This window comes from Furipterus horrens, unplaced genomic scaffold, assembly GCF_987537825.1.
Source record: "Furipterus horrens unplaced genomic scaffold, mFurHor1.1.pri manual_scaffold_11, whole genome shotgun sequence".
In the NCBI taxonomy this organism is placed as follows: Eukaryota; Metazoa; Chordata; class Mammalia; order Chiroptera; family Furipteridae; genus Furipterus; species Furipterus horrens.
Genome location: NW_028327181.1, coordinates 60,949,593 through 60,967,036, shown reverse-complemented (window position 1 = coordinate 60,967,036; position 17,444 = coordinate 60,949,593). Strand labels below are relative to the sequence as shown.

At 43.6% G+C, this 17,444-nt stretch overlaps 1 protein-coding gene across 3 annotated transcripts in view; it reads right to left on the bottom strand.

Moving 5' to 3' along the window:
- Positions 1–64: 64 nt before the first annotated feature.
- SSH2 (slingshot protein phosphatase 2) overlaps positions 65–17,444 on the bottom strand; it is a 217,421-nt gene continuing 200,041 nt past the window's right edge. For all 3 annotated transcript variants that reach the window (XM_090290635.1, XM_090290636.1, XM_090290637.1), the window contains 4 exons: positions 17,034–17,180; positions 13,617–13,817; positions 4,358–5,192; positions 65–2,191 (listed from right to left, as the gene is read on the bottom strand). In XM_090290635.1, the coding sequence (XP_090146761.1) occupies positions 161–2,191; positions 4,358–5,192; positions 13,617–13,817; positions 17,034–17,180 (3,214 nt within the window). In that variant the 3' untranslated portion in view covers positions 65–160. The remainder of the gene's footprint in view (positions 2,192–4,357; positions 5,193–13,616; positions 13,818–17,033; positions 17,181–17,444) is intronic.

Here is a 17,444-nt window from a genome sequence, read left to right as displayed (position 1 = left end):
ACATACACAAAGGAAAAAAACCCCAAACCCTGCATGCGCCAGGAACAGTAAAATGACCAAAATATTATAAAATTAACCAATAAAGTGCATGTTCCTTACATATTACACCTGCCCCTTTTACAAACATTTCTTTCAGAAAGTCACATGTGTAGGCTCAGAATCACATGGTATTATAGAAGGGGTTGGTTGTCCGTTTTTTATCGTTTGCTTTTTTCAGTCTCCTAAGGGGGTGAGTTCTGCTGTGCTGCTGACGGGGAGCCAAAGCCAGCCGTGGAGCGGGGCCTGCGCACTGCAGCCCCTGGGTCTGCAGCAAAGCAAGGCCTCCTTCGGAACTAGTCAATGCAGGGCCTGCCCCGGGGAGCAAACACTGCTGACTGTAACCAAACTCTTTGGCGTACTGCGCGAGGGGCCTCTCCACTGGCTTGCTCTGTGCGATACACTCTGTGGTTTTAAGTTGCTCTATAAAATACTTGGTGGGCTCTGGGTTCTGGGGGCCATCAGGGTTATTTGGGGCTTCCTGGGCCTCCATGGCGTGCATGCCTGAGTCTGTTCTGATGAAGGGCTGAAGCAGTTTGAGATGAGGGGACTCAGAGGAGACAGGCTCCCTCTCCAGTAAACAGTCTTTACATAGATCCAAGTAACCTAACTTGGCGAGGGAAGCTGAACGCCTCAAGTGGGATGGTTTGGTGATCCCTACCTGGCAAATCGCTCGGGACTCGATTTCTGTACTGTGCCCCTTCAGCACACTGGGGCTGTGCCTGAGACTCTTTATATTGTCACTACTAGAGCCATATGGGAGTCTATAGGCTACAGGTGATGGGTCCAGTTTTTCTTGTAACTTTCCAATGTTGTCATTAAGTTTGCTAATTAAACTTAGGTCTTCACTACTTAACTGGGAGCCCTTATGCGGTACTTCACTGCCACTGGTGGGGGGGGCCCCCTGACTTTCTTCCCAGCTTCCCTGCTCCACATAGGGCTCACTGTCTGTGGTGCTGCTGTGCTCCGTGAAGCCTTCCAGGCGAACCACAGTCTGGGGGTGCAGGTAATCCAAGTTGGCAGATGGGACGTGGATGGTGTGACTCACAAAAGGTGTGTCCGGGGCTGCTGCTAGGCTGCTGCCCCAGTCTTCAGGGCTGCTTGGGGTGGAGGCTGGGCCAGGAGAGGAAGAACGAGACAGAGGTAGCACTTTGGGGTGCAGAGAAACCTGGTCGGGTCCCAGTGTCCTGTTTAAATTTTCATCCAGTGCACAAAGGACAGTGATGGCCTTCTCCACTTTCACCTTCCTCAGTCCTTGCTCTCCACTCTTTTCACTGGTGGCTACTTCATCCCCCAGCCCCGCGTGAGCGGGTGACGTAACGGTGCGGGTACACTCAATGACTTCTACCTGCTTGGGAGGAGGGACCGCCTGTGGTTCGGGTCCCTTGCATGAACCCACAGCCCTCTGCTCCTCCAGGACTCCTTGCTGCTTGGTTCTAGTCTCTGGCTCCTGAGGAGCTGGCAAGGGATGAAAATCCAGTAGCTTGGGTGCTGGAAAAATGACATCTTGCTCACAACGTGGCAGTGAGCCAGCCTCAGCCTCACTGCGTTTCCCGTTGCCCTTGTTCCTCTCTGGTTCTAAGGGGGCTTCATCACTCTTCCCTTTCGGTGCGGGGTCTGCCGCAGAGGAATCATTCTTGGAGTTCTTGCGGGTGGACAACGAGGTACAAGCAGGGATAGCACCATGGTGCTCTTGCTCCTGCCGCAAGCGCTCCTCAAACTCCAAGGTGGCTCGTCTCACGGACCCAGGACACCACTTGACACCTGGTTGCATCCCCGGGCCCCAGAGCTCTTGTTCCCCCTCATCTGGTTCCTCTTCTTCCAAGTCTGTGACGGATGAGTGTACAGTGAGGCAGCCTTCTGCGTCCCACCTCCCTGAGTCTTTGGCTAGTTCCGGCTGGGCTGGGCAGGAACCCTCATTCTGCTCCAGATTTCCGGGTTTGTCCTCTGGGGCCTGGGGCCTATCAAGGGGCATCTCATGGATGGTATTCTTCTTTGGTGTATGGCATGAGTTGGATAAAATGTCTCCTTTTAGTTGAATCTGTCCAACTCCTTGACTGATAGATTCAATCTCAGTGACAATTTCTTTGACTGAAATTGCATTTTCTGAGTGAGACTGCGTGAAGATATCTGGGCTGACAAGTTCCGAGATTGCCTAAGAAGAGAAAATAGTGAGATGGTTATGGCGAATTGTAGTCTAAATAAAAATTCCAGTTTTTTTGTTTACTAATCCTCTGATCCAGGAGAACCTTCTGGCTATGAGGACACGAATCATGAAGTGGCCGGAACCGTCCTGTGCCGAGGACTGTACTCTGACCATCTGTTTTGTTGTACAAGAAAAACAAAACAAAACAAATTCATCAAAGGCAGAGATACAAAATTAGTTACAGGTTGTATCACTGTGTACTGAACTTTCTGTTCTGTTTACTCAAATAGGATGCCAATCTAATATCTTGCTCCAAAAATGAATAGCAAATAGCGTTGGAGGCTCCTAATTTTCCTAAGATCATGAACCTTCGGAACTTAGGTCATACTGGAGTAAATGAAATCTTTCCTTTCTGGCCTATATCAACTGCCAGTTAGATCCTACCTTAGTCTGAGGGGAAGAGTTCCACCCAAGGGGTCAGTGGCTGCCTTAAATTTGCCCAGCGCGAGACAAGCCAAGGACAAGGCTATCTTCTGATGTCTGACTTGCAGACTCACTGCTTTCTCCTCTCCGGTCTTGCCGGCTTCCATCCATACCCTCCTGCTTCTCCCAGCATGTGAGCATCTGATCACACGATTCCTAAGGTTCACACGGCTCCTTCTGGGAAAGGTTGACTTGGTTTATGCAGCCAAGTAAACTTAGAAATCACGACTCTCTGACACTTTACTGTTCTTCCAGTTATGAACTCCCAGATGCACTTGCAACAAGGCCAAAGAAAATTGGCCAATGCAAAAATTAAGTCCTATTGTTAAGAAATAAGAATTTCAAAATCTGGAAATGGCCCCATAGACACTTCTTAAAGTGACACCATCATGACCATTAATCTACATTAACATTTTTTTAAGCCTTCAAAAGTACAACATTTCCCTAGGAATTGTTCTGGTCGTTCTGCTTCAAAAGAGAGTCGAGTCAGAGCTAGTACAAACTAACCAGATCAGTTGTGCCTTTGGGAGAAATCTGCCAGGACATCAGGCAGAGGCAAACTTGACGAGCCTGGAAGAGAAGCCACAGCGGGCCTGGTGTGTGCACCTGGTGTACAGGGAGCGCTCATATGACTAGGGACTTTGCAAAAAAGCTGTTTCTGTCAGAGCTGCTACACCCATCAGTCCAAAGGAGAGCTCAAGCATTCAGATTTCCCAGTGGAAATGAAATAGAGGCATAGCCTTTGGGGAGCAAAGACAGAGCACAAGAATCGACCGCCCTCGGACAGTTAAAAGAGAAGGAACGATGAGTAAGGGACAAGGTGGTAAATGTAAGTAGACAGACCTAATGGAATGTCAAGAATCTACTCAGCTCCACTGAATTCATTAAATGAGGTGAGGTATGTTAGAGTAAATATGTCATCATTTACTTTCCAATTGCTGTACTATCTTGATATACTATATTGATTAAAATGCATCCAATTTCAGCAGTCTCAAAATGAGAATAAATGTGAGTCCTAGAAATAGAGATATATAGTAATTCTTTCCCTGGTCTGATATGGCTCAGAAGAGCTCATATGGCACTTAGAGGAATCTTGGGATTCTGTCTGCTCTCAAATCATTTCCCCAAACCATCCCTCAATTCTTGACTACCAAAGGGCCTGAGTTGAAGAACAATTCAAAAACATTATTAATAGCAAAAACTCAGAATGGGAATCAGGTGCTACTCCAACAGTATTTACATATGTCTGGTCTTTCAGTTTTCTGAGACAGAGAGAATTTTCCAAACAAATCCATCTTCTCAGAGAGATACCCATTTCACTCTGGCAGCACGTGAGTCCCTGGCACCTCATCACTGGTGAGATTTGATCTGAACTGCAGAGGGCCAGGGAGGGGACTGCTCTTTGTTCAGCCAGGACATTTGTTTCAGCTAATCCCATCTTCCCTTATCCCCTCTCAGATGTCCCACCAGCAACTACCGAAAACCTGCAAAGATAAATTCCTCAAATGGCAACTGATTTAAAAAATATTTAAACCCCAAGTTTCCAAGGAAAGTCTCAGCTAGACTCTCTCCCCCATACTGCCTTCCTAAATCTTTAGCCACATTAAAAATGAAGTGAACACAGCAGAATCCCAAATATTTTGTCTTTGAAGAGAACATCATTAGGTGGAGAACTATAAAGTTAGTTTTTACCTTTGACTGTTCCTCATCTATTGAAGATTCTTCCGATGCATGGGGAGTGTTACTCAAAGAGCTGCTTCTCTGGTCGTCAGCTATCACTTCAGAAGGGGCTACTTCTACGACTGACAGTCGACAGCTCTCACTCCTTCCTCCACCCAGTTCCTCCATCCTTGAATGGGAAAAAGATCGTGACCGGGTTTCTTGAGAAAGCTCCACAAACTTCTCTAGGGCACTAAAAAAATCAATGCGATCTGCACTGAAATCTGAGACTTCAGCTTGGCAACTGGGTTGGGGGCTTGGTGACTCAGGATCAGGGGACATGGGGAGGTCTTTCAGGCGAGATGTCAATTCTTCCATAGGCAGTAAGTGGACATTCATGTCTACTTTCAGTGCGTCTGTCTCCAAATCTTCGACTGTTAAGTCTGGGAACTTACTGGGCATTTCTGGGGCCTGTCCAGGTTGAATTAAGGCTTTGGATGCATGGCAGTTGTCAAGGGGGAATTTGGATTCATTGAGACAACATCCTGATGTGCATCCATTGATGTCATTTAGGTTTAATTCATCTTCAATCTGTCCAGCACGAAACTCCCTAGAAGTAAACTCCAAGCAGATCATTCTTTCTTTGGTACACAGGCCTTTCTGATTTTCATCTTGTGGAACGACATGTTCCACAAAGACAGGAGGTATGGGTGGGTGACCTTCCACGGTCTTCACCTCGGCAATCTGGTCTGCTGAGGTGGTGATTTCCTTCTTGTTGAGTTCTAGCCCTGGTTTGCAGATGGGTTCGTGGTGGTCTGAGAGGTCGCTGTCGGAATGAGATCTCCAGAGCTTGTTGTGCCGCTGTTTGCTGTGGAGGACACACACAAGGAACGCCTTACTCTGGTCTGTGAAAACAATCAACACCCCTCACCCCCTCAGGAAACCTCTCCCAGATAACTTAAATCTTAACCTGCAAAATGCTCTGTTAACACCCAATGGAAGCGGGCAATAAACATTTGAAAAGATGCTCAATTTAACTAACAGCAAAAACAAATAAAGAAAACAACAAAAACAAATAAATAGGGGATCTGATTTTTTTAACGTATCAGACTGACAAGATCTAACATGGTTGCTAGCAGCTAATGTTGATGACGGTATTGGCCAAACAAGCCCTCTCATATACCACAGTTGGGAGGAATGTGAACTGTAGTGGTTTTTCTTTTAATTTTAAGATTTTATTTTTATTAATTTTTAAGAGCGAGGGGAAGGGAGGGAGAAAGAGAGGAAAAGAAACATCACTGTGTGGTTGCCTCTCATGCACCCCCAACTGGGGCCCTGGCCTGCAACCCAGGCAAGTGCCTTGACTGGGAATCGAAACGGTCACCTTTCAGTTCTTAGGCTGGCGCTCAATCCACTGAGCCACACCAGCCAGGGAGAATTGTAGCGTTTTTGAGTGAACTCTGGCAATAGTTCTCAAAAAAATCAGCAAACTGGTAACAGTTCTTTCAAGGAAGGCAAAAATACTTCTGGGGAGGGCTTTACTTTCTATACTCTGTATTTTTATAATTTTTGAATTTTAAAAATAATGAGGATGTTTAACAATAACCAGAAAGAAAAAACAAAAAAAAAACAGCATTTGAGCAATAAAAAGAGAAATAGTCTATTGGAGACCAATACCAATCCTCACAATTGGGATTAATCACTGCCATGAACTGTGAGGAGGGCAGTAATCTTTCTTGAATTAGAAAACAAAGAAAAGGCTAGAAAACCTGGTGAAAGAGATTGGTAAAAATTGCGGGGTGGGGGGAGGCTGAACAGGAAGTACAGGCCCCTTTCATAAGAATTTTTGGATAAAAACAATCAAGCTAAGGTGACACCTGGAAAGAAGGAGGGGCAAAGGAAGGCTACACACGCACATCCACCCTTTGGTATTTTATGGAGGGAAGGTCTGATGTGGGGATGAGATTTCATTTCAAATCACACTCTGGAACAAAGAAGCAGTTCCCAAAGCCCTAGCCAGAAAGAGAAAGGTGGCCCTGTGGCTGGTCAGGATCACTTGCCCAGGGAATAGGTCACTAAATGGCTATGGGGTATGGTTTCCATGACTTACAAGCCAATGAAGAGTGACCTAACTGCAGGGCAGAATGGGAAAGAGCCCAAAACAACTCACCCTGGGCTCAGGGCCATGCCTGCCTTGGAGGCCTGTAAATCTCTGCTGAGTCATGTGCCTGCACTAATGTGAACCCCTGTTTGTTCTCAGCTCTGCACCTGCTCTCAGCTCCCCCTTTGCTGCTTGGGTGGGGATCTCTCTCTCTCAGGCCTGCACAGCAAAAGGATGCTTTTCCGGGGAGGAAACAAACAGGTCAATTTGTTTACGAAGACAAGCTATAATCAAATAGCTGGGTGTCGAGAGGGTTGTCATGCTTTCCAAGCTGCATGAACGCCGGCCACCCCTAGGAGGAGACAACATATCGCACGTCCCGGGTGTGTGAGTGGCCGTGGAGGGGCAAGCTGACTGGCTGGGTAGGTGAGGTCTAACACTGTGACCAACCAGTGCCCATGTGCTTCCCTTAAAGTTTCTTCTTTCATATATAGACACCCTTGTTTCCTGGTCTAAGTATGACTGTGTTCTCCATTTTCTACCCCTCACCTATTATGAGCATGTTCAAATCTGCACCAAGCCCTCTCAGCCGCCACAGCAGGACAATTCCTATCAAGCCAATGACTAGGACATCTCTGGGAGTTGTTCTCACCCTCTAATAATGTAAAAGAATGTTTTATCAATCAACAGGTAAATGGGATGTTTTCATAATCCTAAGAACTCTGCAAAGTATGATTTTTAAAACTGCCTGTGAATCACTAACCAATCTTATGCTAATAGGCACCAACAGAGCATGTTTCAGAGGAAGTGGCTGACATCATAGCTGCTTTGCCCAGCAGGGACTTCCTTCTCTTCCCGGAGGAGATAACCATCAGAAAGTATTGGGTCAGAGCCCTGGAATTGAACCGACACCTACTTGTAAAGGAGAAAGAAAAACCCCAATCTGAAGATAGGTCTGATTCTGCTTTTTTCATTTTTGTGATAGCACCTGAACGGAGAGAGGTAAGCAGCGCTCTGACAGAATCAAGGTATTCATTACTGTGACCTTTGAGGCACTGTTACCTATGGGCCCTTCCTGATCCCCTCCCAGCTCCTCTCCCCTCAGGGGTTATTAACCTCCGTCCTGCTTATCATTCCCCTCCTTTTCTTTAGTCATCACGTTTTGTTGTTAAGAATATACCACTCAGCTTTTCATGTTTGAACTTCATACAAATGAAATACTGTATATATTCTATAACTGTTTTGTTGCCTAACATGTTTTTAAGATTCATCGATGTGTGTGGCTGTAATTTCATAGAGTGAATTTTATTCATCTATTCTGTTGAGGAACAGTTCTGGCTATTACGAACAACACTGCCATGGCCATTCTTGCGCCTGATGCACTCTTTGGTTTCTCAAAGGTGTTTCATATACAGGAGCAGAAAAGGTGGGTCATAGGGCATATATAAATCATGTTTTACCCTGTATCACCAAAATGTTTTCCAAAATTAATTTTTTCAAAAGCCAGTTTAATTTAATGCTCCCTCACTGGCTGGAATAGATAGAACTGTTAATATGTAAATTCACCTGACTCCTTTCACCTGGTTCCAGGTGGGTAGCAAGTAAACAAGCTGCCAAAAAGAACTTCAGAGGTGGTTTATGACCTGGATGACGCAACTAACGCCAGTTCTTTTCTGCCTTGAGTGGCCTCTGATCTGAATTTGGATTCACATAAACACCATGACATATGAGATGACTGGGCCATTCTGGGTAAGAATTTGGCCTTTTACTTAGTAAATGAACAAGGAAGTCTAAATGACAAGATGCACATGATATCACATCCTCTTGTCTCAACCTGCTTTCTTTCTTATTGCTGTATGTTTGGTAAAGAACTAATTCTGTTTGAGAAAGTTATATAGAGGAAAATATTGCTACAGATGGAGTATCAGTTACAGTAAAATCAGATTGTTTATAGTTACTTCTTAGGGCATTAACAGCCTGTAGGAAGAAGAAGAAAGAGAAAAACCTTCAACTGAGCATTTTCTGTGTGCTGTGCTTTAAGATTGTTTTTTTGTAAAGCTATTAAGGAAACCCTTTAAATGCTGATTGCGACTGGCTATCACTTGACAGGAATCCAGGTCCTCTCATTCTCGGGTTCCCTCCTGCTGGCTGACCACTGTGTACCAGCTAGCCAGACTTCAATGTCTCCACCAGCAAACCCAGGGTAAGACAACCGTGCCTCCTCTGGTCCTGGTGACAGGAGTGTTCAAAGAATCAAAACTGACATCTATGAGGACATGTGGCACAAACTCTCCCTGGCCACCACCCAGTTTTCTTCCTTGCCTTATGCACTGGAACCTAATATCACAGACACATGGTCAGCTTGCAAAAGCCTGAAATCTGAACTTGTCTAATGGAACATAAATCTGCCCAGATACCTGCATGATCAGAGTGCAGAATAACAAACAGGGCTGCTGGCAGTCTAATGGAGGGTTTCAACACACACACACACACACACACACACACACACAGACACACACACACACACAGACACACACACACACACACAACCCCCCCCCTCCTCCAACCTCACTCCCATCCCCCAGCTATAAAAAATTTAGGTATGAACAGTATCAGTGGCTTTATGATATCCCTATTTTAGATCGAAGGAAAAATATTAAATATTAGCCTTCCCCAGACTCTTAAAGACACAATGGAACACACAGAAATATGTAAAAAGTCCTTTGCATTTCAGAGGGGCTAGCACTGTTTGGCCCTCAGCCCCACATTCTGATGAAGAGACTATAACCAATTCATAAGTCATGACAGGGACCCGGTGTCACTTTGCTCAACTTCTTTTCTACCAAGAGGTAAAAGTGCTAAGCTAAGAGACTCAAACAAGAGTCTGCCATCTTAAATTAAGTACCCAATGCCATCCTGGACAACCTTGGGGACAGAGAATGCCAAGATCAAGGCTCTGTCTCTTTGGGAAAACCACCACATGCTCTGGGCGAAAATATGAAACACAGACCTAAGTACCCAGTTAGGAAATGGAATTTCTTTGCAAATAGAATGAGTGAGATTTTTCTAAGGACTCTCCTCTCCTGGTTACCTAAGCTGCAAAGCTAGACAGAGCTTCAGACAATCACAGGAGTCTGGGGCTTCTCCCTCTTTGCTCTTCTAAACAGGCAGTTTCTGGAGCAGCACTCTAGGGCCCGGCAAGAGTCTGCTGGGCCCAATTCACTTGGTAGTTAGATTGGGAGGCAGCTGGCAAGTGCCATTTCTTGACAACACATCGCAGATCGCAGATCCTAATGGTTGTTCACCCAGCAGGCATTCCCCTCTTTTTCCTCACTGGTACAGGCCTGATTCGGTTGGGATATTCAACGTCCCAAGGGTTCAGGGAATGCAGCACTTCTGTACCACCAGAGGGTGAATGTGCATTTGTTTTAGCCAGCCCAGGAAATTCTATTTTCCTGGCCAGTGATTAGATTTAAGTACATGACTCAGTCCTGGCCAATGAGTCCTGGGGAGGGGTGGGGGAAATCTATTGGGGAGCTTCTGTGAAAGGTCTTCCCCCCATAACTGAAATGCCCATTCTCAGCCAGGTGCTGTGGAATTTACACGTAGATGCCTAGAAATGTGTCTGACATCTGACAATCATGAGGAGACAAGTTCAAGGACCAAGCCATTAACCAAGGAAGGCAGAGCAGAAAGATGAAGAGTGCCAATGTCCTTGATTACATCACCGAGCCATTACAGAGTCTACTCCTGTGCTGCTTGCTACAAGTGATGTTAAATTACAGCTGGGTGTTGGGCCAGCTATCGTCTGTTTACTCCTGCAGATCCACTCTTCAGCTATTCCCCCAGCTCTCTGCCCCCGAGGCTGATCCATGGAACACATCGACAGGCCCCCGGCCTTCTGTCTTCCACGGGGTTGGGCTAATAGGCAGCCTCAGTGGGAGCCTGGAGGGAGGAGAGTGAAGGCAGACCCTTTACTTCCCTAGCTCCCTTCTGCAGGGTCACTCCTGGTGGCCTATGTCTCTTAGGTTATTGCTCCTCTCTGGGGTGCCTTTCTCACCAGAAGTCTCCTCCTAAATTCTACTAACTGTTCCCTCCCTCTTTGGAACCTTGGAGCTCTGCTAATACAAGTCCCTTGATTTTACTTCAATCCCACATCTTTGTAAACAGTCCCTTTGTAAAACCCTCCTCAAATAATCCTAATCTGAGTATGCAGCTTCTTGTTGAGATCTTGGCTGATGGAGGTCTTCAGCTACGTGCAGCTGAAAGCAGCCTCAGTGGTATCTCCAGCACTGGATTCTCGTTCTTAAAATCCAGGAGACATCACAACACAGGAAGTGCCAGAACCACTTCCCATTCCAGTTCCTAAGGGAGCTGACGTGTCTGCTGGGTGGTGGGAGGCCATGGCTGGAAGGAGGTGGTAATAAATGGCGTATACTTATGTCAAGGAGGGAGAAAAAAATGGCACGTGCATCTGTGTGTTTTCTGGAAGAAGGAGATGATGAGAATCACAACTGAATAACCCTTAACAGTACATAATGTACATCTGCACAGATTTTAATTTACAATAACCTTGTGAAAAAGGTCTCTTGATTTTCCCTTTACAGATGGGGTCAGGTGAGGAACAGAATTGTGGAGTAACTTCTCAGAGGTGCAGCAAGTGGGCAAACCAAGAGTGGAAACCAGATATACTGACTCAAATTCTGTGGTTTTCTCACTCCTGAGGGCTTACCCCTCCTGCCATGAATCAAGCCCAGGAAGGCAGGGAACCAAAAGGAAATAGGCAGGGTGATTTGTGGATCTGTGCTGCCCTTCCTATGTTCATCTTAAGATTTTTCTGAAATTCCTTTAACATCTAAGAAAAACCACATATGCTAAAAAGAGCCCAACCCAACAGCTTGCAGAAGCCTGCAATTCCAGAATAAATACTGAAATTGGCAGGACACATTGTATCCTTCCTCTCAATGGGTCACGTGAGGACACTGCCTAACATCTGTCCTGTGTCTGGGAATATATAATATTTATATGTCTCATCCAACCCACAGATGCCTCCTTCTTGTGCCAAAAAAGAACTGCCATGTCCTACCTTCTGATCTAATCTAAAAATGTCATCAATATCTGGCCCCAAGACCTATAAATTCTTTTTAAGTGGAGGAGATTTTTGTATCCTCCCAGCCTCTTAAGAGAACGACTCAGACGAAATCATGCCAAGTACTGAGTAAATGGGAGGGGTTTTTTTGGTGGAAAGCATAATGCTATACTGTGACCACATTTTCACAATACTTTGGGGGTGGGACAGGGGCCCCTCTGCCTGGATAGGCTGGAAGGTTATTTAACATTTTGTTCAGGGTAAACACAGCCCAGATTCAAGAGTCAAGACCAAGTCATGAGACTCACTGCAGTCAAACTCTGGCACCAGCCCCAAGTGCTTCTCAGCAGCTGTGCCCTCATGCTAACAAAACTACCTAGAATATGCCTCCATTAAAAAAAAAAAAGGCAAAATCTAGCACTCCACAGAATTGCAGCATGTGGCATCTCAGGAAACTGAATATTAAATCCAGTTTAACAAGTGACTCTTTTCTCCCAGAGCAGCTGAAGGTAGCTTTGACCATTAAAGGGGTAATAAATAATGTAGTGAAATTAATAACTCATTTTAAAACCATTACCAAATTATTGCTGAAATAGCTAGTTCTGACTGATACAGGAAGATGTTCAAGACCTAGTACTGGGTATACAAAGACAAATAACTGTGTGGTGTCACTCATGTATGCAATCTAAAAAAGATGTACTCAGAAATAGAGTGCTGGTTACCAGGGGCGGGAGTGGGGAGAAATGGGGAGATACTGGTCAAGGGTTACAAACGTTCAGTTATAAGATCAACAAGTTCTGGGGAATCTAATGTACAGTATAATGATTATGGCTAATATTGTATTACGTATCTGAATGCTGCTAAGAGAAATCTTAAATATTTTCACCACAGGAAAGAAATGTGTAAAGGGATGGAGATGTTAGCTAATGCTATGGTGGTAAGCTGTTTGCCATGTATAAATGTATCAAATCAACACATTGTACACCTCAAACTTACACAATACTGTATGTCAAGCAGTATTATACATCACTTATATCTCAAAGCTGGGGGAAAAAGGAACAGAGATGGTTAAGTACAGAGTAAGTGCTCAGTAAATGTTACAGTTGAAATAGATAGGATAATGTCAATTGCTCTCTATAGGTATTTAGTTTATAAATAATTTTTCCCTTTGTAATTTTCTTTTGCATTTTTATAAAGCATATACAGGGTGGGAAAGACATAGGTTTATAGTTATTTGTATGAAAAATAATACAATGATAAATAAATAATAAAATAAACTTTTGTGTACTCACAGTTGTAAATCTACTTTTGCCACACCCTATATATAAAATTGGATTAAAAGATTTAAAAAGAAAACAAGCCCTGGCCAGGAAGCTCAGCTGGCAAGAGCACTGTCCCAATATGCCGAGTTTGCGAGTTCCATCCTCATCAGGGCACACACGAAAACCAACTAATGAATGCATAAATCAGTGAAGCAACTAGTTGATGCCTCTCTCCCAGCCAGCCCCTTCCTCTCTCTTTCAAACCAATTTAAAAAAAAAAGAAAAAAGAACAAACAAACAAAAGAAAACAAGAGCACTGTTTCTGTAATGTACCTTCACACCTCAAATGGGTTATATGTATCCTAATTCTGCTGATTTGTCACATGATCAAAATTACTGGAGCAGGCTCAGTGAAACCAAGCACAGGAAAAAAAAAATGTCAAAGCAGCAGCAGGTACTTTTCTTTCTTTAAACAAATGGGCCAAAAATTTTCTAAGAATTCCGGCTATGCCTAGGAGTACCTCTGGAGCAATAAGTATCCATTTTGATAAGGCAGCTGCATTTGGCATTAAAAGACACTGAGAAGTATTTATTACAATCTACACCTCGCTAAACGAAATGGTGGAAAATACTATTAGTTTTGATTAAATGCCCGATATTCCATGCTAACCTCAAATGCTTTTATACTTGTTTTTAAAACAATTGGATAGAGATTTCAGTTTTCAAAACATATGACACATCCAAGTTGGGCTGAGAACTAGCTGCAGAGGAGGACATTTCACCTTGCCCTGGGGAGCATAAAGGACGGAAAATCTGAGAAAGTCACACTTGAGGCCTCACCTTGCCAACAGGATCCCCTGGTACTCTTCCAGTTGTCTCATGAAGCTGGGGTTGGGCTTAGTCACCGTTCGTCTTTCCTTCACATAGTCATAGGCTCGGTCCAGATTCCAGCCGTATTCCTTCATTGCATAGGCAATCACAGTGGAGGCTGAGCGACTCACCCCCATTTTGCAGTGCACAAGGCATTTAGATCCGTGTTTCCTAGTTTGGGGCATTGAGGTAGGGAGGAAAACACAAGAGTGAGTACACTTTAAAAGCTGGGTTCTAAATGTTGCCAAGTTTCCTGTCCTGCCCTTCCATTTTCTTCCTATGCAATTCATTCTACCTTGGTGCACTTGCATATAATACCTATAATCAAATGTGCAAGGTGGGCAGGCAATGCTCGGGTACTCAAAGCATAGTTAATGCTAACATTATGCCTCTTTAATCCATTCAGCAAACGTTTACCAAGCACTTACCATGTGTAAGACAATGCGTAAGGTTCCGTAAGGCAAAGATCAGTAACAGATTTTCCCTAAAAGGTAGGATTTGGTGGGAGACGCAGACAAAGTTCAAAATGGTAATTGCAATGACAATTGGTCACAGAGAGTCAGGGGAGAATTTTCAGTTTAGAAACTGGACCCCACTTGGAGCGTGGGTGGAGGCCAGCCCCCTCAAAGCCCCAGGGGCATGTTTCAAGGCTCGCACACTCTTGAGTTACAGGTGTGGCACTAATTCATCTAATTTACCCAAATGTTCTGAATTGCTTCTAGTTCAGGTTCCAGTAAGGGTTCTGTTGCTGGAGGAGAGCAAAAACCAAATGAAACTAATCCTCCTCTTTATTCAGATGTAGCCCTGGATATTACTTCTCACAACACCATGACCCATATTGTGTCTAAGGACTGGCTGTACAACCCGTGGAGCCAGATGGGACCATCAGATGTACCATGTGGCTTTTTCAGTGAGGGGGGTAGAAGTACAAGAAAACAAAGTTACCATGACGTGATAAAAAAAACCAAACCAAACCCAACAAAATCCCTCGGTCTTAATGTGCCAGAGTTCATTACCTTGTATAAGCATTACTTGATTATGCTAATTCTGCTAATAACACAGTGTCTGAAACAGAAAAAGCCTTCACATATTTGCTAATATGTGAACAAACTTACGAATCTGCTGATCAGATCTGTCAGCTATAAGTAGGAACAACATTTTTAAATCTGGAAAAAAGAATGGTTCCTCTTATCACCAGTGTACATGGGTTGGAGTTCTTCCCAATAAATTTAAAAAATGCACATGTCAGCCTAACAGGGGAAATTTATTCATTCACTCACACACTGTATTATAGTAGATAAGCTTCCTTCTGGAAGCTTATAATCCTCCTGCTGAAGATGGAGACACATGAAAGAGTTAAGGACCATGCAAGGAGGCATTAGTTTAAAGGCCAAAATAAGTGAGCCAAAAGAACCATAGGAATGCAGAGAACAGTCTGGAATAATTAAAACAGTCTCAAAGCGAAGGTAAGATTAACCACCTCCCTGTCAATTAGATGCAAAACTTCGGTGTCCCAAGGTTGGTGTGGTGTGTCTGTGTGCTCATATTATTCAAAACAACTAGGAAATACAATACTTGTTTTATTTATGGCACCACAGGATTTTCATTTACGCTATCGTTGGGAGGTCAACGCACAGTGACTCAGATGGAAGTTCAGACATGTGCCCAATATTTCCCCATCAAGCTCTGACAACTTCAATGCATACAATTTCAGGTCTATACCTGCAGGCATGAAAGGTACTCAAAGTTGAATCGTAAGAAAAATATAATTATAACATCCACTCCCATGAAAACACTTCTTCATATTGAACTAGGTCTTTTCAATGGATGGCTTCTAACTCGTGTAATGAAGGATCTGAAGTCTGGTCTCACCAAACCCAATTTCACCTGTCCGGTTTAACCCCACTTCTTACCCCCTGCCAGTGCTGGATTATCCAAATTAAGCCTCCATTTGTTTACAGAGTCTGGATATTCAGGGCTCTGATTAGGGTAAAACGCAGGAGGCGCTCACTTTCGGATGCTGATCTGGACTTGCAGGGACCTGAGTGAGTGCCTGCTTAAATGTAAGCCAGGTACCCCACGTATCTCACCCTAATCGCAGCCCTGCTGAAATCAGCCTTTCTTTTCATTAAGACTGGGGCCTCACCTTGAACTCTTGCCTCTTTAGCTATGATTCTGACAACTTGCCCAATTTTTCTAGTCCCCTTTCCTTAAGGGATTAGACTATTCCTATATACGTGATAGTGTCTGAAATGTGATATGATCTTAGATTCAAGTCCTACCTTTACCACTTGTTACTTAACTTCTCTAGACCTTATCTCTACAGTCTGTCCACATCTGTAGAGAAGGATGACAGTATATGCCTCTCTGGGTTTTGAAAAATATTACATGAGAGAATATATGTAAAGCACCTGGCACACAGTAAGCATGCCATGAGTGGTATTACTATTGGGAATAATTTAATAATAGAATATAAAATGCACTTCAAAAATATAAAACACTTTTAGGTGCTGGCTAGAGACAGAGAATGAGTTCAAAGCTAGAGTATGGGAATTCAAATAACTAAAAGGAAGAATTTTCTGATCATGAAGGTCCTTAAGCATGAAATCATTCATAGAGGAGGACTTTAAAACAGAAGTGCTTGTCATCTGCCAGGGATGACTTGAATGTGGTCCCATCTGAAGGGCGAGCATGGCCAACATGATCTTTTATGGTTCCTTCTATTGAAAGCAAGGAAATCCCCAGGGACTTAAAAAAGTGTTGACATATTAATACTAATTAATGCTAAACACTAAATCAATACAGCTAATAGCCTCACTAAAAGGACCAACTACATTTTTTTAAAAAGGACCAATTAATTTAAGGAAGACATCAACAGAAAGGCCAGAGAAAAGTTTCACTAATTAGAGTATCATAAAAATAAAATTAAAAAAAAAAAAAGGAAGAAACAAAAGGAAAAGATTCTCAAAGTTCATTGTGTTTATCTCCTTGTTTACAGAGAGGAGAACCCAACAGTCTACCAATCTGGAATAATCTCAATTATATAACTTTAAAATATATCCAGTGGCAATTTAAGCATTTCATTCAGAATTTCTCCCTTCTCTCATTTCTATTTCATTTGTGGCAGCTTAAGTTTATTTACTCTTAATTTGTGCTCAATGGAAAGAGCCAACATGAGGTCATCTTTTCCCATGGGCTTTATCCACTTAAAGGAGAAGTATTAAGTCGCTAGTCATTTCCCCCCAGGAGTAAAAAACTCTAGTCTTCTTTTTCCTTTACTTCCCTTACCCTGAGCACCCTCAGTAAGTTATTGACAGCTTTCAGGCCCTAGCCACGTGTGATGCACAGGGCGCAAGGTTAAGAATGTGTTCAGGACCCATTACTCACTTGGCTTTAGAGATGAATTTGTAAGTGTCATTCCAGTAAGCCAGGAGATCCGTTGCCTCTTCATCATACACCCGAATATTATGATACTCAAAGACTCCTGGGAAGAAGTTATCTATCTCTCGAGTGACATTCAAAATATACCGCACCCTGCAAGGAAACCAAGGGAGAATATTGGCTCTGCTACTCAGGCTAAATCCAGTTTCCAGCACTGTTTTTCTTACTTAAAGTTTGGTTACTCTCTAAACTGAAATTAAATACTAAAATACTGAAGAAAGCTAAAAAACAAAGGGGCTATACTTATTTAGTACAAAACTGTTTAACAGCGTCCTGGGCATACCTGGCATCAGGGAGTTACTGGGAGAAAAGTTGTCTACCAAGTTCAACATCTAAATTCCATTTTCAGTTTATATA